Raw genomic sequence first — 23,679 nt, 5'->3', positions numbered from 1 at the left:
CCTGAAATATGAACAAATTTATTATGACATACTTTTCTAGTCTTTAAGTTGCCAAAATACCCTTCAGAGACATTGCTGCAACAAACTAACACCCCTGGAAATTATTGTGTTGTACATTTCCTAAACAGCAAGTGAGATTCAGCAGTCCTGCGAAAACTCAGCTAACAAGCTAAAGGGCAGAGATGTAGCCTCATGTAAGTGAATCAAAGACAGAAAAAGATAGTGCAACAAAATATCTTAGAAGTCAGGTATTTCTCAGAAACCATTTATGCCTCTTTGGGATGTTTCTCATGCAACCTAAGAACTGAAGTACATATAGACTGTTAGCTTTAAAGACTATCAGTGCTGCCATATATTTACCTATTCTTCTCTTCTAAGTGGGAGAAATTCATTAATCTGAAAACATTATGTACTATGGAGTTTGAGAATCAAGAGAGAATCAAGTTAATGAAAAGCAAGTACAATTCTACTAGTGCCAAGAGGGCTTCCAGGAATTCTCTAGGACATGAGGTGGGGTCTGTACCTGGATAGGGAAATGGAAAGAATTCTGCACAGCTTTCAAATACAAGCAGAAGCACCTTTCAGTTTATACTGATCCGAAAGCAAATATTCCTTTGAGAACACAAGAGTAGGAGATCTCACATGTAAGAGTCATACAGATGTTTTATACTGAACAGTACAAATGCAAGTATAAAACGTAATCCATTCTTCCCTAATTACCTGCCAACTAATTCAGAGTAGCAGTGGGAAAGCACACAATTGCTCGCATGAACAGAATGCTTCTATTATTTAGTACACATTCAGGTTTTGGTTCATCAGCAGTCACGTTTCTGTTTATATGCATACAACTTCTAAAAGAAACCCCTGTAAATTATCATGGTCTCCACTTTTCTATCATTTTTTCACATGTGTCACCATTCCCTCTTGGCAGCTGCCACATACAAGTAACAAAATTGCATTTTCCCTCTGTAACTGAAGGCACAATCCTATGCATCCATACACAGGAAAAGGGGCCTATAACTTCCAGCATGCTCAAGCTAACCTGGCTGTATGGCTGGGGCATGCTAAGAGATGCAGGCATTTTTCCCTATTTACACATGCATAGGATTGCACTCATGCAACATGTATAATCAAGCCTTCTCCAACTTCATCTCCTCTAAATGTGTTGGACAATCCCCACACCCCACCATCACCTGCAGATTACACAAATGCAACACATCTGGAGGGCAATAGGCTGGAGCAAAATGACTTAAAAGACTGGGGGTATACCTGTGAAGTAGTAAAGCCAAGACAGCCTTCTACATTTTGTGCTTACAAACTAATGCAAGAATTTGTGCATCAGTGCAAGAGATATTCAAGGATTAGCTATGAAATTAGTATCTGCCTTAATGGGACGGATCCAATTTTTTAAAAATCCTCCAGTAGTATTTGGTGCCTATCATTAAGAACAATCTGTTGACTTTACTTTTGGACCTGACTTTTTCTTTTTCCACTCAAATGGCAACAACACATTTAATAAAAAATGTAAGTATTACAAATGTACTGGGTGTGTTTCTGAACTGGTTGCATAAAGAATACTTAGGATTTTGTATTTTTATAGGTCTGATATGACTGCAGAATTGGTACTAAGCCTGTAATGTACTGTATACAGCTCTGTATGTCAATCTCTGGGTAACTTGCTACGATCTAGTTGCTAGAACAAATTGTTAACGAGACTTTATTTACAAGGTTATCAAATCACATAACTCTTCCAACTGATTATGCATAGCAGAACACCAGGCATAATGAATAGCTTCACACTGAACAGGGCAAGCTATCAAGGAATAAAAATAAAACTGTTACCAGATTTTTCAGGAGTTCACATCCTAATCCTCCTGCTCCAATAACTAGAACTTTACACGTGTTTAACAGAAAGTCAAGCGGCTGTAAAGAACCAAGACAAACAGTTTGTTGAAAACAGAACTAACAGTAGATTTTCAATAATAAATTCAAAACACTACATTATTTAAAAACCATGAAAATCAACAGCAAGTTGAATTCATCCGACAGTATAGAGTTTAATTTGATTACTGTAGCTAACCCTGCATTGTCAAGTGGTAATTTTAATTGTTTATACATGTGATTTAACTAATCATAGTAATAATAATAAACTAAAACATATGCAAAAGAAATTAACACCAAAGTGCATATATTCAATAAAGTAGTATTTTTCTGTCAGCCCGAGCTTTTAATCTCTGAAACTAAAATATTATGCTGCAGACAATCTAATGCCCTACAGTTTTTTTTAGGTTATAACTCCCACCAGCTCCACCAGCTTCAGTCAACATGGCCAGTGGGTACTGATTATGGGAGGTGCAGCCTAAAGCACTGGAAGGTACCAGGTTGCCTACCTCTACATGTGCAAACCTATGCACATCCACTTAGTAGTAGAAAGATACTACTGTACACAACTACAGTCTTAATTGAGATTCTGCATTGGAATTAAGGGACTCACAGGTTCATTTTACCCAGAGTTGAAATGGCCTGGTGCAACCAAAAGCTGGCCAAATACAACTAAGGACAACTAGTATACAGAGTTGGCAGGGAGAAGATGAAGGAGTGCCAATCCCATACTGGCCCACCATCTTTTAAGCCAGAATAGCATTAGACCTCCATCAGATCTACAACTAGGCTTATATTAGTAAACTGAGTTGTCTCGTATTTACATCTCAGATAAGCAGTTTTGGCATCATCTTATCAATTTTCATTACCTCATTTACACAAATTCTCAGTGTGGCTAATTATCATAATTTCTTCTTACATAAATGAAATATTCAGCTTTCCTTCTTTCAATATCCACACTATCATTTGTGCACATTTCATTATGCAAGACCTCTTGTCAAGCATATAGAAAATTAGCTGCTTAATTTCGAAAGTTTGAAAAGTCTTGCTTTTATTTCATTGTTCAGTGGCAAACACACAGGATGGGATCACAACAGTTTGCAACACAATACTACAAACATTTGTATTTAAAATAACCGTTTCTCACTTGAGTGCCTGGTTCGAAATCAGGGTGTGTGAAAGGTCCAGATCGCTCGAGGAACTTCTTTACATGGTTCCAGCGACCTTCCCAGTCTCCATTGTCCCCACACCCACCATCAACAGCCATTCTGCACAGAACACAGAAATTCAGCTGCAAAAAACCAGTAGGAGAAACACCACACATACGCACAAAACAGTATCTCTACAGGCTTAGATTTTCCTTTTGTATTGTTGAAATGCAATTATCACAGCAACCACAACGAGCAAAATGTTACTGACCTCATTTTACCCACAGAAAGTCAATTATGAGGTCTACATTGGCTACTTAGCATTATTCCAAATATTTACTGTACACTCTCTATAAAAATTAGTTTATTAAAAATGGTAAGTTATGAAGAGAGGCTGGGAATGGAAAGAATAAACATAGCAGCTGTTCTCATTAAGTATAGCCTGAATGTTTAGGTTTGGGTAAACACTTATGTCAGTATTTGTTCTTTGTCTCTTTTTTAAGACAAGCAAAAACACACTGTTATTTTAAACCTGCAACATTCAACAAGAAGTCACTTTGGGCATGGCTTCTAGAACATCAGTAGGTTGGACAGGAAGCAAAACAAAACTTTAATTAACTTGATATTTTGATGTGATTCTTGAACATAGATGATATACAGCAGATTAGTGTACCACTTTTGACAACAACAGAGGAAATACAACTGTGCCTGATTCCCTTAGCAATTCATTCAGGAAAACCTTGTTTCAGACAAAGTGCTACAACTTGGATGCAACATTTTATTTATTTATTTATTTATTTATTAAAACATTTTTATGCCGCCCCATTTGCCGAAGCCTCGGGGCGGCTTACAACAAATAAAATTCATACTTTTTTAAAATGAAAAAGTTGTGTGCATCCTTGAATGTCAGAATATTATCATTAGTTATATAACTTGCTATATGTTAATAATGCAATTGCATGTAGGCATGCAAACTTTTAACCTGAACTAATGCATAAATAACAGGTTTGAACTGCTAAATTCTGCAAATCTTCTAGATTCTTCAACAGAACTAAATCCAACTATTTGGGGTAGAATCCTATGATTTTTTAGATAAAGTGCTATAACTTTCACCATTCCCCAGCCATCCAGGCTGTACATTTGTTTGCAAGTTAGGCAATTCTGGCAGTTTTAGGACTTTGTTCCTTTCCAAACATTCACAAGATTGTACCCTTAAAAGTTTCGGGTGGGTGCTGCTCTTATACTGTGGTTCTTTTGGGCAAAATCCTGTTAAGGTGATCGTAAGCCACTGAACTCACAGGATTAGACTCATTCTATGCAAGGCAGCAGAAGTTGCAGGTGCAATCCTCAGTTCTCACTCTGTGTGCCCTGGATTTTCACCAGAGAAGCTGTTTTGCTGGTGTAGGGAAAACTTTTCAGGGGACAAGAGAAAGAGGCTGAAGAGGTTCCAGGAACGCTCATGTCCTTGACTATCCAAATGCCCCCTTTTCCCCACTCCAAAGTTGCATTTGCAGCCTTGGAGAGGCAGCTGGCACAGTCCTTTCTGTGCCTGTTCTGAGAAGAACTGGGGATGGGTAATAGATTCCTTACACCCCAGGCTGGAGTGCTGTCTCTCACCTGAGGTCTGGGAATCCAAAATGCGTCATCACACCTCATGACACTGTTTATAAGCCACAGCATTGCTCCTTCAATGTGTCTGTTTTAACAGTAATTTATTGTAGTGAACTTTCTAACTGCTCTCCCCTGGGAACCTGCTGAAATGTGGGGTTTGAATTATGTAAACCTTATCTCTTGTACTCTGAAAAGTCATGTATTTCAAGTACATCTTACAGATTGTGATATCTCTGAAACACAGTACACTATTGTGGAAATATTGCATTTGGCAGTAAACTTAAAATAATTGTTTACGGTATCATGATTTTAAATAGCCAGTGTTTCTAAATACCACAAACAAATCTACAACCTGACCCTATGTGTGTTTACTTGCAAGTAAGATAGGCTTAGGTTAGTGGACCTTACTCCCCCACACTGGGCATGCAAAGGATTGTACCCTCAGGAATTTACCACATTTTTAACCTCATCTCCTAGTCATATTCCTTACACAGTCCTGTTTTACTCTTGCTTTCATTTTTATATAAACAGCTCTTGAATTTGACAATTTATTAACACACACATGCATAACACACTAGTACTTAAACAGGTAAGCCACCTGCAATCTAAACATGCACTATCTGTGACTCACAGGACATGGCAACCTAGGATTTAAGCAAACTTTGGGCAGCCATGCACGGCTGGCAGCAAACAAGATAGTGTCTGCATGAGCCCTCCCCCTGAGTTAAACAACCCTGGGCTATTCCATCCCTTGGTTACTTAACTAAGTGGCAGTCGGGAAGAAACAGTTTGTTTACTCATTTCCACTTCATTACCAACCAAGTCTTCATTAATTATAAACCATTAGTCAACTCAAAAGTCTAATCCTGGAGGAGGCTTATAATACTTTACAAGCTGTCAAACTGAATATACACAGTGTAGATTCCTATTACATATGAGTTAGTCTTCTCAAGAGTTTTATTACTGATTTATCATCATCAGATTCCTTCAAAGATTCTTTCAGCTATAAAAGAGGCAATGAGAATGCTCATTTTTCATTGGTGCAATTCCACTGATCATGGTAAAGCAATGGAATGACACCACCAATGGACAAGGCAGGAGTTTCAGCATGTGTACTGTTAGCTGTCAAGCAACCTCATATACTTCTGTGTGTGAGAAAAAAAAATCCACTTGTTCCATTTTTCCACTGCATGCCCATACTCCCTCTCTCCTCCACAATTTTCTATGAGCCTTGAAGTCTTGCCTAGTGGCAAAACAGGTCGCAAACAAATGAAAAAGGATAAAATATCAACCCAGTAACCAATGAAGAAATAAGACAAGCACATCACTCACAGAGCTTTAAGTGAAATGATGTACTTTCCTGGAGCCTGGATCTTTCTGCACCAAAGCAGAATTTAAAATTTCATTGCCCAGACTGAAAGTCCTCTGGGCTTGGCCAGATCTGAGGCCACTTTATGCCTAATGTTTGCAGTAGCTCAGTTACAGCAACCATTGCCCTTCCACAAAAAAGGGGACAGAGAAGCAAAGTAGAGCACATTTTACATTCCTAAGTGTAAACAGTCAAACATTCTTTTATGTCTACCTTATCCACTAGTAACCATTCAGCATTTTCCTGAATAAGTTACCCTTTTCCCTCTAATCTCAGCAGAATTGTCATTTAATGTTAACATGTTGGAAGGATGATGCTTAGTAAAATGTAAAAGACCTGTGTTTAGACCTGTGTTCAAAATTAAAAGCATTTTTGCACTGATGTGTGTCTACCAGACATGGACCAAACACTGTTTAAAGCAAAAGAATTGGTACCTTTAGAATACACATAAAAGGCACTATCATTCAGGCCTAGTTCCCACTGAAGTGATATGAACTGAATCCAATTCAGACTGCAGATGTAGACTTACATGATTAAATAGTGAGGAATGAGTCGTCCTCTGTCCCCATTCAAAAAGAAAGAAGAAAAACCTGCTTTGTGCATATAATACTACTGGGGAGATTTCTAGGCTTAGTATAACTAGAAGGAACCTATAAAGCTATCAGTGCAATGCCCTGTTCAATACAGGGCTCCAAGTTGGCTGGCTGTCCAATTGCTTCTTGAAAGCCTCCAGTGTGAGAGCCCACAATCTCCCTAGATAATTGGTTCAACTGCCATACTCTTTAACAATCAGAAAGCTTCTCCTGATGTCCAATTGAAATAATGGTTTCTTGTAACTTAAGCCCATTATTTTGTGTCGGTCGCTCTGGGATGATTGAGAAGAGATACTGGCCCTCCTCTGTGTGGCAGCTTTTCAAGAATTTGAAAACTGAGGTCATATCTCCCCTCTTCTCTATATGCAAACTTCAGTACTACAACTGTCCAGCGAGCTTCAGCTTTTGGGCAGTACAGAAATGTAACGAATCAACATCAAGGCACACAAAATCACATGAGCTCTAGCCCAGTCTGAAGTAGTGCAGTGTAGCCCAGACGGGACTACCACCCGAGGGAGAGCGAGCATGTTGGGAATAGAACTTTTGAGAAGTTACGTATCTCCGTTAGTGAATCGCAGCTGATCTAAAACACAGCAGCAGCTGCAGTGATGCTGAAACGCCCCCCGCCCGCTGCAAATGAGCGCTCTCCCCACCTTCTCCCTGGATGCTCAGTTCCTCACGACCCTTCCCCTGCCCACACCCTCGCCTCGTCTCCTCCTCCTCCTTCCTTCCCAGCGCCCCTCCGTCCCTACCCCGCACTGACCCCATCTCTCTCTGCCTCTCTCCCGCTAGCCGCCGCTCCTCTAGCCTCCTTCTTTTCTTCTCCCTATAACGAGAGAGAATAAAAGAAGGGTCAGTCACCGACCGGGTCAGGCTCAAACTCGCGCTCCCGCCACAACTGGGAAGGCGGACGGGGGCAGAGGCGGAGCGGGAGCTCCCCGCCACCCCCCAGGAGCCCCTTCCGGGCAGCGACGGCGGGAAAGGATCTTGCCGGGAAAGAAACGAGCGCGCGGATACTCACGGCTCCTCTCCATCCGCCATAGCCGCTTCCTTGCCCCCACAATGCACCACAACAGGAAACTCTTCGCCGGCCGGGTTCTCAAACCATAGAGTTTCTCCAGGCTGTACTACTATGGTTCCGCTTCTCCTATGGACGGATATGGAGACAGACTTTTTTTTAAAGGAAACGGACCACTTCCCGCTTCCATTTGAGCGCCGCCATATGCTTGTGAGAGACAGATCATTTAAACAACGTAGCATCTTGTGGCCCCTTAAAAAGACTAACCAATTTATTTCTGGCATAAGTGTTCGTTAGATGCAGTGTCCACAAAGGATTATGCCAGAAACACATTAGTCTCTTTAAGCCGCAAGATACTCTGTTGAGCTTTCTGGAAATAGTAACAGAAGAAGGGTTTAGCCAATGTTAACGTAACCCATTCTTCTAATGGGTCTACTGTTAGTAAAGCTCTTGGGTAGAACCCACTGTTTTGGGTTGCAATCCTGTATGCAACATGCCTTAGTAAACGAAGTGGAGGATTCAAGTTAGCACAGGATTTAAGATTTTTCAAAGAACATAACGCAAAACAAAGAAGAGAGGCCTCTATGCACTGGGAATGGTCATAGAGCTCCAGATGTATGGGACTAACTTCTAGCTTTCCTGACCACTGGCCATTCTAGGAGGGGTGCCTGGGAGTTGGAGTCCAAAAACTTTTGATATCTATTTCAGCTTCCCCTGAAGAAGACTGCTGCCAAGAAATTCAAATAACACTTGGAAAGGTAGCAGTGAAGGAAAGTAAAGCTCATTAAGTTTAATGACATTTTACTGGAGATCAAGGCCAAGATCATCCAAACTATTCTATTCCCAATCCCAAGGTATGGGTGTGAAAGCTGAACAGTGAAGAAAAAATTATAGAAAATCGATGTGCCTGAAACATGGTACTGGAGGAGAGCTTTGCAAATACGCTGGAATGACAGAAAGATGAACAGATGGGTCCAAAATCAAACCAAGCCAGAGCTTGAAACTAAAAACCTATGCTGGCCAGACTTACATATGAATCTCTTCTTGCATGGGGGAACTTCAAACATGCGCAGAGTTATGGAGGTACCCTAAACCTCCCCCCCCCACCCTTTTAAGGGCCAAATATTGAAATCCAGGGTTCCAATCCTTTTGAGAAAGTAATTATTTGTAGCTGGTAGTCCATTGTGTGACTATTCAAATTTTCCTTCATTTCACATCTTTTTGTGGTAAGAACAAAAGACAGAAGTGAAGTGAAACATGGGAAGGTTACAAATGGAAGATGAGCACATCTGAACCTATGGCAAATTGTGCAAAGCAACCATATGGGAACACTGCCCAGTCTAGTGCTGTCCTCCTGTCACCACCCAATTTTTATTGGAAACTTGTCCTCTTAATTTGTGACATAGGAGAAAATGCCAGCCTCCACTTAAACAGAAGGAACAGAAGCAGTATAATAGCACCTCTGAATAAAACAGAGCAAATGCACAACTGCTCCCCAAACTATTTACTCAAGACTTTCTCTAAGTGAGGATGGATTTTTCATGATCTCAGTCACTCAGTAATGACATCACTGATCCTGAAGAAACAGGCTGTATAATAACATGACCAATACAGTGGATGGAATGTAGCTTACTTTTTAAAATATACACCAGAAGAAACCAAGTAAATTTATGTGCACTTTCTAAAGTTTATATTCACATTCTGCCCTTTTACCTAAATGAACAAATTGTTTATAATATCATTGTGTACATTCAAAGGAAAGTACTATGATGTCTCATTCCAGAACTTTTGAAATAATAACTTGTACATATTCCCTTCAAGCATACTTTCTTTTTGAGATATTATAGATGTACTTCATAGTTGCTATATAGGTAGCCGAACAATTTTAGAAGACAAAAATAAAGTTTTTGGTGATATTGCAAACATAAAGGTCAGCATTAGATGTAGTTTAGTAACATAAAAGGAAGTTTAGTAAGAAAGAAGTATAAATGAAGCAAGTGTTAAATGGGACTAGGTTATTCTGATTTTAATAAACTTTCCAACTCCCAACATGTTTGATTGGGGATACTGGGAGTTAGGGGCCATTTTTGTCTAAACCTACATAAGCTTCCACCCTTATGTTAATTTAACTGGCAAAACAAAAAATAATGCTTATAGAGCAGGGGTGGCCAAATTGAGGCTCACAAGCCACATGCTCTTACCAATACAAAGCCCTTTAATTTTAGAAGTGTCTATGGAAGTATTGTGAATGAAGATGTATAATCAAACTGTAAGATGCAAAAGTATGAAGAAGAAAACAACTTTAAAGCCAGACTGGAAGAGGCTGCATTCATCTTTAAAGAAGGCAAACCTTTGTGTCTTATCTGCAATATGTCACCCAGCGATTACAAAGCCAGTAGCCTAATTGTAGCAATGTCTGTTTGGTTATAATAGATAATAAATATTTGTTCATCTGTTGCAATTCTCAAACATCTCCCATTTACCAGTTGAGCAAGTCTGGCCACGCCTGGTATCGAGTATGCAAGCCAGCAAGGCAATGAAAATCGTTAAAAAAGCGTAACGGTGTCTTTGTTCTAATATGTCAACTGGGCTCACTGTACGTTTACATGGAGACAATTCAACATCCCTGTCTCCATTTTAACTCCATTATTCCAAGCCCACATATGGCTTATTTCTAAACAAGAAGGTAAAGCTATTTTGTGCATACGGCAGCCGGAGTCAAATGCATTCGAAACCCCTGAATAAACCCCCGAAAGCCCCGAGGCAGCCAATTTTGCAATGCACGTGTCCGACAAGGCCTCACAACTGTGTGGCGAAAGCGGCCGAGTCCATCTTCTGCAGATTTGGTGCGTGGAGGGGCCGATCTCGCAGCCGGTTTTGCGAGCGACGAACCCCTTGCTGGGTCCGCGAGAAAACGGGGGCAGGGGCACAGCTAGGAGGAGCCGAGCCGCCCTTCCATGAGTGCGCTTCGCCCTTCTTTCCGCCGGCGACCATAAATGCAGCCCCAATCAGCGGCCGGGGGCGTCGCTCTTGCGCCCTGACGCGCCGCCGCCGCCGCAGGACTCCGGATGGGAGAGGCGCCATGGACGTGCAAGTGGCGCCGCTGAGATCGTGGGACGACTTCATCCCAGGCCACGATCGCTTCGCTCTGCCGGATATTAAGGACATTTCCAAATGGAACAACAGGGTCGTCAGCAATCTGCTCTACTACCAGACCAACTATCTCGTGGTGGCTGCCACGGTGATCTCCATCGTGGGGTAAGCGTGCCCGCGGCTCCTGCAGAGACGGAGCCGGAGCCGGCCGTAATGCCTCCGTTGTTGCCCAACGCGGGCAGCTCGAGTGAAGCCCGGAATGCAGCGGGCAGGCTAGGCCCTCTGAATGGGGGACTGGCAAAAGATGTCGTCGTGTATCGTGGGAGGGTGGTGACTCCAGGCTCTCTTCTTTCGGGGCGGGGAGGGGGAAGGTAGCTGCTACCCCGTGCGAATCGCCTCCGTTTTAGCTTCTGGTTGCGTGAGATTTCCTTCTAAACGCACATGCACAACCTTGCCTTGGGGATCCGGGGCTTGTGACTGAAGTAGTCAGGCTTGCTGTTTGTTTCAGTACCTTGCTTTAAGATGGAGGGAGTATCACCGTAGAAAGATAGTGCTGTAGCATGTACCAGTAGCCAGTATAAACGCCTTGGAAAGAACAATCCTTAAGTGTGCTTATTGACTCAAACGGAAGGACACGGGTTTTTGCCTAAGCCAACCGAGCGGCTCCTTTATGTGCCTTTTGGCAACTCCAGTGTGACTTGCTAAAAGCAACTACTCCACTTTGTTTTCCTGTTCCAGTAAAAGTCGATTCTCTATATCTTTTTAATGCAGCCTTGAAAACAGAATATTTGAAACTTATTTTAGATTTGAAGAAGAGGCTGTTTGAAGGAAGGTCTTTGTTTGCTCTGTTTCTACAGAAAAGTCTAATCATTTCTGAAGTGTCTTGATATGCCCTGAATATAACTAATATTCTGAGAGTAATAAATAATTGGCTTCCCCAGATGCCACTTGTTTATCAAAATTAGTATCTTCTTTGCTTATGTGTAAGGAATATATTTATAATTTTCTGACCAAGCAAACTATTCAGTTTATTTTTAGGTGAGGTAGCATGGTCAAAAGAGAATTAATGAAATGTGAAGTTCTGGTCTACTAAAACATTAACATTTGTTTTAAAATCCTCTCCCACAGTCATCCCTTCTGTAGCGTGTACCCATTTGCATCATTTTTCTAGGAAAAATGTTTTCCTAGAAGTTCTAAGTTATGTTTGGCCTTAAAGTGTTTATACTGCCCTGAGACATTGTGAAGGGTGGGATATAAATACTTTAAATAAATAAATGTAAATTTTCCCCAGGTGTGTGTCTAGAGTCAGCTTGTGATTTGGAGAGCCTTGATAAATGTAGATTGGCACAACCCCCCCCCCCAAACTTGAAGGGATTTGAGCTTCAGCTGTGACTTCTTTGAATGAGTCATTTTCTTTCACTGCCTCATACAACTTTTTTTAAAAGCTCCTGCTCTCACACTTGGGACATTCCATAGATCACTTTCCATTCCAACAGATATTATGGTTTTACTAAAGGAAAGCAGTGGAAGAGTCAGCCCCTCATTCAAATGACAGGCTTTGAAATTACGCTTTGGAAATGCTCCTAATTCTGCTTGTGACTCAGCAAGTGACCGCTAATTTTACAACATGGCTGCTGCATTCTCAGTTTTGCTTGGATCTGGCCTGTCTGACTCAGTATGCCCAAGACCAACTTCTCATCTTTCTTCCAAAACCACTTGCATCCAGGATGGATTTGATTTAAATCAAATTGATTCAAATCACTAGTCTGTAAGACTAGATTTAAATCATGGTTTTCTACATAATTTGTGTGCATGAGTGCCTTACCTATAAATAGAAGGACTTCATTAAAATATTCCCAAACTGGGTCTCTTTTAATGCCTGCTACCATTATAGGTTTTCTCCTCCAGGGAAAGAATAAAATGATAAACCTTGGGCTATACACAAAAATCCAAAGACCTGTGGGGTATTCTGCTCAAAAGGTTTCACTTTCATTTTTACTGCTTGCCCTGCCCTCCTCACAGGCAGCTTCTTGTGCAGATCTATTCTACTTCAAACAATAATCTTCTATTGAATTTTTTTGAAACCTTGCACTTCAGAGATAAAGGGTTGGTTCTAGGTGTTTAGATTTGCAAAAGAACAATGAGATTAAGGTCTCTTTCTCAATTATGTATTTTATAACATTTTTGCTGTGAAGAAGCATGTGATCTTTGCAGACACAAGTTCACAGTTTTGAGAACCGTAAAGCCAAGTATCTGTGATAATATCTTCTAAATAGAAGAAGTGCCCAATAGTCTTACAGAAACCTCTGGAAGAGCATGGCATTTGAATGGATTGATTAATTAATTGATTAATTAATTAAAACATTTCTATGCCCTCCCATTCGCCAAAGCCTCGGGGCGGCTCACAACATGATGGCATTCATTTACCAAAAAAACAGTGCTATGCATGCTGATGCTACTATACAATTTTCCAGTGCCATAGATCTGATAGTCTTTGGTTTTCCTCACTGTCTTAAGGTCTGATATGTAAAAGCACTGTGGGATAATACTGACATAGAAGTGAACATCCTTCTCAGAATCTAATGTATATAACAGCTTTCTTCTACCAGATACCTTCTAAATGTCCTAGACCAGTGATGGTTAACCTTTTAGAGTGCCCAAACTGCAACCCAAAACCCACTTATTTATTGCAAAGTGCCAACACTGCAATAAAACCTGAATACTGAGGTTTTAGTTTAGAAATACAACACACAGCCAGTCCAAGCAAATATATATATATATCTCCTTGGCGGTGCACTGACCGGCCATGCGAAAGCTCAGACAGGTCACGGCTAATGAGGTGCAGCTCGTGATGTCATCACCTGGTGCCGCTACTCCTTTCCAAGCATGCGCATGGCCCCTGTGTGCGCTGTTATCCAATGCTCGGCTGCTGGGGTGACTTGGCTTGTGTGCCCACTGCGGCACACATGCCATAGGTCCGCCACCACTATCCTAGACTATAACTCCTGTTATCCCCAACAGGATACCTTTATAGATTGTGGATGCTGGGAACTGTAGTCTAACACAACTGGAAGGTGACAGGTGGAGAAAAGCTGTTCCTGTTATTATTACATTGCATTCATGTCCTAACATTTTCCTCTTGTGAGGAACTCAAAAGTAGTTTACATAGCTCACAACAACAGTGAGGTACATTAGGCTGAAAGTTTGTGACTTTCCCAAAGTCACCCATTGAGCTTCAAGGCCAAGTGGCGACTAGAACACAGATCTCCAAAGTCCCCAGTCCAACACACTAATCACCACACTGGCTTTTTTATACTACCCAGATGTAAACAGTTCAAAGAAATTTAAAATGAATACAGTTGGTGGAAACAATTGTGCAGAAAATATGTGAGTTAGAGGAAGTTAATTGGTAAATGTGGAAAATTTTGCAATAAGTCTAAAGTGTGCTGAATATTGATGTGGCAGATGATGATGTCTGAAAAAATGTCATGGTTGGCAGCTAGAGCAACCTAAATTAGCATGAGGCTGCATACAAAAGGCTGGAGAAGTTACTTGTTATTAATTGTTATGAGAACTGGGCTTGGAGGACTAAGGTGTTGAATGAAAGACCAATATTAATAATGCTCTGACATGTATAGCATGATAGTAAATATTACACAAATTCTGCCATACTAATAGCAGAATGAAACCCCTTTACTGATCAGTGCAAATGTTAACAACAAACAATAGGAGCAAAAGTGGCAATTACCACAGAGCTACTCTGTAAAAGTACCACATGTAGTTAATAGCCTTATTTATCCATTGTGCCTTAAAATACCACAAATCCTAGTTTTAGCCATTCTGCATCTGCAGCTATTCGCATTGAGCAGACTTAGCAGCCCAAGGTCTTTTTTAATAGCCATCTCTATCATACTCTTTTTAACTTGACTGAAGGCACCCTCATGCAAACGGCAAAGCTGTCTTCACATCCGGTGCAGATTTGGCTCCTTCACCAGAACAGATGGCTGCGTAACTAATGCTGCTGTGCGTTTCTTCAGATAATTCTTCTACCATGATGTCCCAACTGTACTTAAAATGGCTGCCTGGAATACCCAATATTGTGCATTTTTGTAAATAACTGAAGGCTGGTGAACAGGAATGCTTATTGGAGATGTCGGTGCAATTTTTTTAGGGTTCTGAAAATCTTTCTGTAGCTTCAATAAACATCTCATAGGCATTCCATCTTGTCTATATGCCTGATCTTTACAGTACCCTTCAGTCAATAAGATTGTGCTAAATCCTGCAGTTCCCGCGACTCTCTGTCCATAATGGGGAAATGCAACAAGCTGGGAGAGCCCGTTATCGTTAGTCTGACACGAGCAGGTGGCTGGATTAGCCTCCTTCATGTGGCGTGTCTGCAGTCCTGTGGCCTTGCTCTCTCTCCCCAGTGTCACCTCACATTTTCATCACCGAACGTTAATCAGCGCACTCTGCAGCCCGCTGACAGTAATGCCTGGTTCTGCTTTCTATCTCTATTCCAGGCCTTAGTCAACAAACCGTTCTAGAAATTGTTGCGTTATCTGCAAGCAAACAACTAATCACAATCTAAATACAACCTTTCAAGCCTTGATAGGAGTGCAATAGAGAGAAATCATGGACATGTCATTTTAATTTATTCTTTACATTTTTATTCATACTTACTTTTATATCCTGACTTTTTTCATCTTGCAAGAGGCCTAAGACAGTTTGCAGAGTCCTTATCCTCTCAGTTTTATCCTGTGAGGTAGGTTAGACTGAGAGCAAGTGGAAGGCCAAAGTTATCCAGTGAGTTTCATGGCTGAGTGAAGACCAGAACTGGGATCTCTCAAGTCCCAATGCAGCGTTCTAACCACTATGCTGCACTGCCTTTCAGTTCTGCCTATTGCAGTTAAAGCACCTTCACAACTCAACCAGTGCTGTATCTTCCTGCCATTTCATTTCCCTGAATTAACCTTAACTCTTTAAAAGTAAAGTACTGCTGACATTGGCACCAGTTTACATGAGAATCTCCCGAGTCCCAGTTCTGTACCACACTGGCTCTCTGTTAAGCCAGATTTGGGAATGAAATGTTGGCTATTGTTCTGTTCTGCTGAAGACTCTTGGAAAGTGACTATTCCAGTAGAAAATAGAGTTGTGGTTGTGTTGTTCATACAGGGGAAACACATAGATGGTGTGTCTGTAGATCACTTCTTCCTTCTCTTGGTCCCACCTGCTTTCTTCTGGATACAACTTCTTAACAGGAGCCCCTTGTTTCTCCTGTCTCTGTGTGATATTACAAGGCATCCAGCTAGCTTTCTTTTTATATTGCATAGTTTGCACCTCCTGGTTATTTCTGCCACCACGACCCATTCCTGAGCAGTAAGAACTTCCCTTCCGCCTGGGTTCCTGCTTTTGCAAGTTGTCTGAGTAATGACAACCTCAGGTTACCCCCGGACTACCATTCGACTGGTTGCCTGCACATATACTGCTGGTGTCTGATATGTTCAATAAATCTCTCTAACAAGAGCTATATTTAGAATGTAGCCTATAACTAACCTTCCTTCTGATCCCACCTGTGACATCCAGTGACTGGCGCTTGGACGACTTGAGTGCACACTTCAGACTTGATGGATTACTTGTCTTATCACCTTGACTGAGATTGTATCAACATTGACCACCTGCTGCTAGAGAAGAACTTCTGGGACATTAGCTTGTATTCAGATGAAATTCAAACTGCTGCATTTATGCACAGTTCTTGGCCAACTGATGCATGCTGAGTGCATAAGAATAGGTTTGGGGGCTGTCCTTCACTTCTGTTTCCAGAGTTTGAGAGAGCTATGCTACCATCCCGTGCCCAACTGGCCTGTAGGTCAAGTCCCATTGAACATAATGGGGCTTATTTTTGAATAAACATGTATAGGCGTGCACTCCTAGAGCAGGTTAGCTTATGCATCCACTATTCTGTGTCAGAAGTGACTACCCATGTAATTTGTTTGAGGATAATTCCTTAAGCAGAATAAAATAATCCTTCAGGATAAATGGAGAAAGTTCTCAGTCTTTTAATTCAGTGATGTAGGGCTCACATGATTGCAAATGGAAACCTGGATTCTTTTACCCAGGCCTTGCTTTCCCTGTTCAAGAAATTGAATCGTAATGGTTGATCAGAAAAGGCAACATCATGGCTCTTCTTAAACTGAATCAGACCTTAGGGAGATGTTTGTTGAAGGCAGGTGCTGCCCTAGATTTAGCCTGTCCACTTCAGAGTTCATGAAGGATGAGTGAGGAGTTGACTGGGCTCAGATTTGAAGCCAGAAGCTAGGCAGTTTAATGTTGCCTTTTGGGCCCAACAGTTTAAGGAATAATAGTCATTTCTAGGAGAAGGCCAACAAAAATTACTTGTGGTCTCATAAAAGAAGCAGGTGCAACAACTGGGACTGTTTAGCTTCAAGAAAAGGCAAGCAGGGAAAACATGATAAAGGCATTTAAAGTAAAGCATGGTATGGAGAAAACAGAGAGGGAGACATTTTTCTTCCTCTCCCATAACTCTTGAATCACTTCATCCCATGAAGCCGACGGGTGGGAGGTTTAGGACAGATAAAAGGAAGTACTTCTTAACACAGTGCATAGTTAAACTACGGAATTTGCTGCCACAGGAAGTGGTGATGGCCGCCTATTCGAGCAGCTTTAAAGGGGATTGGGTGGGTTCAAGGAGGAGACTATCAGTGGCTACTAGCCCTACTGCCTGTGTGCTCCCTCCTTCACCAGAGGCGGCCTGCCTGCACACACCAGTTGCTGAGGAGCTGGGCAGGCGGGGCTCTTGCACTCATCCTGCTTGAGGGACCCTGTGGGCAGCTGGTTTGCCACCCTGTGTACGGAGTGCTGGACTGGATGGACCTTTGGTCTGATCCAGCACGGCTTTGCTTATGTTCTAATGACCCATGTCTGCAGCTGCCCCACCTGCTTGCTGCCTAAGCTCATTCCAATGGCATTGACAGTAAATGTTTACTTGATTTAGCAACTGATGTGACATCCCTGCAATAAACAAAATTAACTTTTAAAATTTCCCAAGAACACTGTGTTCTACTTCAGTTCAAGTTTCCAGATGAATGCATTAAAACTTGAAGAAGATACATGAAGAAAAGTCTTGTTAGACCATAATCAGTAAGCTACTTAAACATGTTCCGAGTTAAGATTACAGTGAAATTTGTATCTCCAAGTGCAGGTAAACTTATGACATGCAGTTTACATTCTTTATGACTGGTCAAAGGTTTTTGAGAAGGTAAAAGCATAGTGAATTGGCTAAACTATGCCTCAGTGCAAATAAATGCATCAAATATATGATGTTATGCCTGCATTAAATATAGCATTGAAGCCAGATCAAGCAAAGAAAATGCTAAGTATAATAGTAAAAATGCATAAGATAAATTGTTCATGCTTAAATAGCATATCTGAGTGATTCAAATAATATACAGCAGGAACTTGGTAAATCTGCATCTCTAAGATTTTATGTTTGGCATGATATATCATCCAACAGCCAAAGTGATAGATAAAATTATAATGGTATATCACTAGAAGTATATAGCAGCATTAATTTAAGCATGTTTTCTCATGGTCGTAGACCATAGTTGTAGACTATGAGGCTTTGTTGTGATGGGGGCGGCATAAAAATGTTATAAACAAACAAACAAACAAACAAACCAGTTGAGAAGCACTTCCATTTATCAGTTTTTCTCACCTTCTCTGCATTTTGCACTTGTTAACCTCTCACTCAATCTTCATAGATTGACTTTATCAAGGGAGCTGAGCAAGGCTGTCCCATTCATAGGATCACTCTTAAGACAGAGATAACTCCACAGCACATAACAACAAGAATAGCTTGGCTTGTTTGCAGCACAGTCCATTAACAAAAACATCTTAAGTAATGTTTGTTTTGCTGAATTGGTATAATTGTGTTTGGTGATCAGAATTAAGTAATGCAGATACAGCCAATCAGTGCATGCAATTTAAGGCAATTTCCATCAAAGAAATTAACAGCCTGTATTGTGGGTACATGCACATAATTTAATACTTTCTTGGTTTTGAGTTTTTACCCCATTCAACTTGCTTAGAAATTATAACTTTGCATAAATATAGGTTCTTTGTAAAGTGATCTTTAGCAGATTATATTCTATAATTTGCCCTAAGTACTTTCTGCCAAATCTAGCAGGAGTACTGTAACTGCTACAAGATGTAAAGTGTTTCTTCAACACTTCCCAAAAATAATCCTGTGAAGTTGATTCGTAGGGGAGATTATGATTTCTCTTTGCCCGTGTGACTCAGCAAGGGCTTGTCTGCAACCATGCCAACTCCCATGTAAAGTGGGAACCAGGTCCACAGTCCAAGCTGTGATGCCAAGCAGTTGGAAATTGAATATTTATACTTGTCTAGTACATGCCCATATATTGAGGCCTGTCAGATGTTTACCAAGCATGCATTAGCCCCAAACTCTGGGCATTTCCAGAGAGACCCTGAGAATAGGGTCAGGCCCCGGTGAGTGCCGTGTGGCCTGTGTTAAGTGCAATTCGTCACTGGTTGGGAGGCCTCCCCTTAAGTGGTTGCGCTAATCTAGTCACAGCTGCACTTCCAGGATTCGTTGCATTACTGAAGTCAGTGTGCCAGGACTTTCTTTAAAATGAGGATTCCTCTCTGAATACTAGTGGAGAACTCTGTTGCTGTGATGTTCACATTGGAGTCGCTTTTCTTCCTGGAGCTACTGATCATTTTTTCCAGGCAGAACATTAAGAAAGTTTTGATCTAAATATAGCCTTGGGCTGACCAGCAGTGACTCAGATGCTACAAACAGCAAGTAGATCCGACTTGTTTTTAGTATACCACACTGGAGTTGGTGTGAGCAACAGGAGCAGGTGTGTGACTAACTTGATGCTGATGTGGAAGAAAGATGGGTATCCTGCTCTTTAAATCCTGCCGTTATATCAATTTACAGGAAGCCTAAAACTTGAAAGAGTTCGTGGTTGGCTGACAGCAGTAAATGAAATGGTTTATGTGATACCAAAGCAGCATGGTTTTTAGAAACATTCGACAAGGGTTCCTCCATAAATGGGGTGCTTCAAGCAGGGGGGCCTCCATCCCCAGGCTCAGCTGACAGCCCAGATCCAGGCAAAGTCACAGCGGAGTGGTACACAAAGCAAAAGTCACTGTGAGCCCAGCACTTCGTTGCATTGTGGGCCGGTGCCATGTGCTTTGCGCATGTGATGAGCATGTAAGAACTCTCCCATCAAGTCAATCTATCTGGAAACCACACTGCATCTGAATGCTCAGGATTAAATAGATCACAGATGAGCCCTTTCTTCAGTGTCACACCTGCCTGCTTGGCTTCAGCTCTTCAGCTGTTACAGTGCAGTTGAGCCAGATACTTCCCTTGGGTGCCCCTCCCACCCCTTTGCTTTTGCCACTGCCTGACCGTGTGGAGCCAGCTGGTGAGAATAAAGTCCTTAGCCATTTTCATAGCTCCATCCAAAGCAATTTGTAGCAGCCCCCTGGAGCTAAGCAACACTGCTCAGTGCAGGACAGAGGACTGTCTGGGGATCCTTTGTGTACCATATTTTGCTCTCTAGGAAAAAAAAAGAGCATATCAATGTACTAAATCAATAAAATCTCTAATTTGTATCTCACGATAAATTCGGCAGGGGGTTTTGTGTCTCCTAAATATTCCATAATATTATGGAAGTTTCACAATGGTTTCAACAGCTGTTCTAACTGACAGAGATGTATTAGCAGTGTTATGGCATCATCCAGTATTTTACAGCTAATAATTTAGCTGCTCCTAATAAGCAAACAACTCTTTTCACGTGACCCCTGATAGGTGAGGTAATGTTTGTATCTGAGGGGAGAGATGTTTACACTTACAAGCAAACATTGAGGGGTGCAATTGGGAGGGACTCTCATGGCCATAGAGTTCAAGTAATGATGACATACTCATTTCTACACCATCCCGTGGCTGAAGCTGTCTGGGTCCTTTGCTAGACGGATGACTGTGTTGACATTGGCATTATACTGATTACATGTAGCAGCTCATGCAAGTCAACTTGAGACCTTCACTCAAAAGAAAGCTGTTAAAAAGAAACTTAAGCTAGGAAGATATTTATCATCATTATTAGTGTATTGCACTGGACATCTGGCGGCTTTGCCACATGGTTTGCCATTCCCGTCTCGTGTCTTTACAGATTTCTGAATCCCCTGAGCATGCTCCTTGGTGCTACGGTGGTGATCCTGGTATTCACAGGATTCGTGTGGGTGTCGCGCAACAAGGACTTCATTCGCAAGTTTAAGAAGCGCTATCCTGCTGCGTTTGTCATAGCTATTATCCTGTTGAGTTACTTCCTGATATCTTTTTTTGGAGGTGTCATGGTGTTCATGTTTGGAATCACCTTTCCTCTGTTCTGTGAGTTTGCTGTTTGTTTATTTATTTATTCACCTATTTATAGTCCACCTATAATTGCCAAAAGGCCTTCCTTAGTGACTTTTTCTTGCATTCCGGAAATCTAAGAGTGGAATGAAAGTGTGCTCACTTTGAAGTAGCTTTCATTTCCTTTTATTTTAAAAAAATAAATGTTCCACTTAGTTAGAAGAATCTGTCATGGAACAAGTACAAGAATCCCTTGTACTTCTTAAATAACATGTAACATGGAGGGAATTCATTGTTCGGCCAGGATGGACCATGCCAGGCATTTCCTGTAGCCTGTTCTCACAGCAAGGAGTAAGTCTGATGCTCGGCTGAATGTGTGACTCCGCTGTGCACTGTGCTAGGATTGCGCTATTTGGGTTGATCTTGATGCCGGGCTGTAGGGTGCAGGAAGTGGATGGACGTGTTCACATCTACAATGTAGCTTTCAGATCTCAGGGCCTAGAAAATGCTAATTATGATGCTGCATAAGACAGTCCTGCTTTTTAGATATTTTTGTTTCCCTTGGTATGCAAAATAACATTACCCTAAAGATAGTGAATATTAGGAATTAACTTATACCTCTCTAGCTGTGCGTTACGATTCATCTGAGTTGCCATCATATGGTGATCAGAAGCTCTCAGTATTACTGGGCAGGTTTTGAACCTAGTTGAACTGCTGGCCTTCAGCCATCATGTTCTCCTGAATTCATTGTTATTATAAGATGACCACCCCAATTGGAAATGAATTGGATTCTTATCTGTGACTTAATATGGTGTTCTTTTCCCCAGTGATGTTCGTTCATGCTTCCTTGAGGCTTCGGAACATAAAGAACAAACTGGAGAACAAGATGGAAGTAATCGGCCTAAAGAAGACACCCATGGGTATTATCTTGGACCTCCTTGAACAACAAGAAGAAGGCATAAACAAACTGGCTGATTACTTGGTTAAAGCAAAGGAATAAATATGCATGCTTCTCTCTCTCTCTCTTTCTCTCTTTTAGTTTGAGGGATTGTTTGGGCTTGTCTAGCATCACTTTTCAGTCTGTGAGTCTAATGATACACAGACTGCAAGCTCTTCAATGCTACACAAGCTCTTCAATGTTTTTCTCGCCGGGACGGAGAGGTGATGATAACCATCCCATAACAAATTTAAGATGTCTGACATGCAGCTGCATTTGGTAGTTCATAGCACTCGCTTGTTTTCAGCAGCAAAAGATAGTTTGCAAGAAAGCTCTCCTTCTATTTGTCTATATGTTACTGTTTTTCACATACCTACTTTGTGGCAGTGCACTAAATGTAAGCAGTCCCTTACCTCCTATCTAACCAAGGGAATGCTACATGAAACCAAAACTAATATTAACTAGGGCTAAAGAACACCAATTGTACAGTATTTTGGAGTGTATCCAAATTTACTTGTTGTGTCTGTTTTCAAATAGAAAAGCAAAGAACCCTCCCAATTTAGTCACAGGACAGGTACATTTTGTTGTGACAAATCTGAATCATTCTTCTGTTTCCAAACTGGAACCCTTTCCTGTGCTAGAATTGCAAGTCTGCATAGATGAGATCTAGCAAACTAACATTCCTTCAATGCACCTATGCAGAATTACAGTAATGAGGAGGCAGATTGCATTACAAGAGAAACATGATTTTCTGTGCATGCCACATCCAACTTTTACAAAGCTTTAATATATATAGTAATACATTATAGCAGTAATGAACTCTGCCAGACTTGAGATCTGCTAGAATGAAGGGTCTTAAAGGATCTTTAGTCAAGATGGATATGTAATTTAAATAACAGAACTGGAAAACTGATTTTTTTTTTTTTTGCCGATATCTCATCTTGACTCCTACAGTAGGAGCTGTCCAAGGTTTATTTTCTGATGGCAAAGGGATAAACCCATTCTGGGAAATTTCTTATTATATATTTCAATAACCTTGAATCTCTGCCTGAATGCTTATTGAATATGAGTTCAGTGTGAGACAAATTTTACCTAGTCAACACTGCATATCACACACTCCTATCTTTCCCTTTCTTTGATGTCTTTCTGAGCAAAAATTTAGACTCCTATTTATTCAGCAAACTTCCACAGAAGGAAAACCCCTCATGATTTTTAGGACTGGTGTTAGCGTTGTAGCACCCTTTTGGCTTTTCCCTTTTGAGTTGAGACTTGTAACATCTCATTTTGTATATACATTGTAAAATGACCAGTATTTTGTTGAGAGTATGTCTCTACCTATGCATTCCAGGATTAAAGACAAGTAACCTGGTCTTGAGTTGTATGCTGCCTTATTTTAATTAAGTTGAAATACTTATTCCACAGTTTGCTTTAGTTTATGGTTTATGCATTCAGAAATTTCTTAAGGGAAACAAGCTGGCACAAGAATAAAGTTTTAAGTCCTTTTGTTAAATGTCACTTTTGCAATTCAAATTCCTTTAAATGACTAGTGGCCACAAGTGCAAAACACACTTTATAGTTTTTAGTTCAAGAAGTGCAATGTCTCCAAAACATATGGCTCTAAGACAGT

General features: G+C 41.1%; 2 protein-coding genes across 4 annotated transcripts in view; one reads left to right on the top strand and one right to left on the bottom strand.

The window, feature by feature from the left end:
* Positions 1–10,572, bottom strand: part of UBA3 (ubiquitin like modifier activating enzyme 3) — a 30,334-nt gene extending 19,762 nt beyond the window's left edge. Inside the window, exons 1-5 of one of the 3 annotated variants that reach the window (XM_044451751.1) lie at positions 10,424–10,572; positions 7,624–7,749; positions 7,366–7,428; positions 3,029–3,149; positions 1,843–1,923 (exon numbers count right to left, since the gene is read on the bottom strand). In XM_044451751.1, the coding sequence (XP_044307686.1) occupies positions 1,843–1,923; positions 3,029–3,149; positions 7,366–7,428; positions 7,624–7,749; positions 10,424–10,452 (420 nt within the window). In that variant the 5' untranslated portion in view covers positions 10,453–10,572. Of the gene's footprint in view, positions 1–1,842; positions 1,924–3,028; positions 3,150–7,365; positions 7,429–7,623; positions 7,750–10,103; positions 10,120–10,423 lie in introns of those variants that run through there. The other 2 variants (XM_044451753.1, XM_044451752.1) reach the window with 2 other exon arrangements.
* A 26-nt stretch (positions 10,573–10,598) lies between these two features.
* ARL6IP5 (ADP ribosylation factor like GTPase 6 interacting protein 5) lies at positions 10,599–23,422 on the top strand. Its single transcript, XM_044451755.1, has 3 exons — positions 10,599–10,878; positions 20,934–21,151; positions 21,943–23,422. Exons 1-3 carry the CDS (start codon positions 10,703–10,705, stop codon positions 22,113–22,115), a joined length of 567 nt encoding a protein of 188 aa, XP_044307690.1. The 5' UTR covers positions 10,599–10,702; the 3' UTR covers positions 22,116–23,422.
* Positions 23,423–23,679: the final 257 nt, after the last annotated feature.

Source organism: Varanus komodoensis, unplaced genomic scaffold (assembly GCF_004798865.1).
Source record: "Varanus komodoensis strain SLA01 unplaced genomic scaffold, ASM479886v1 scaffold6_4, whole genome shotgun sequence".
NCBI classification, from domain to species: domain Eukaryota; kingdom Metazoa; phylum Chordata; class Lepidosauria; order Squamata; family Varanidae; genus Varanus; species Varanus komodoensis.
Note: the sequence above shows the minus strand (reverse complement) of the source record. Positions and strands in the feature narration are given on the sequence as shown.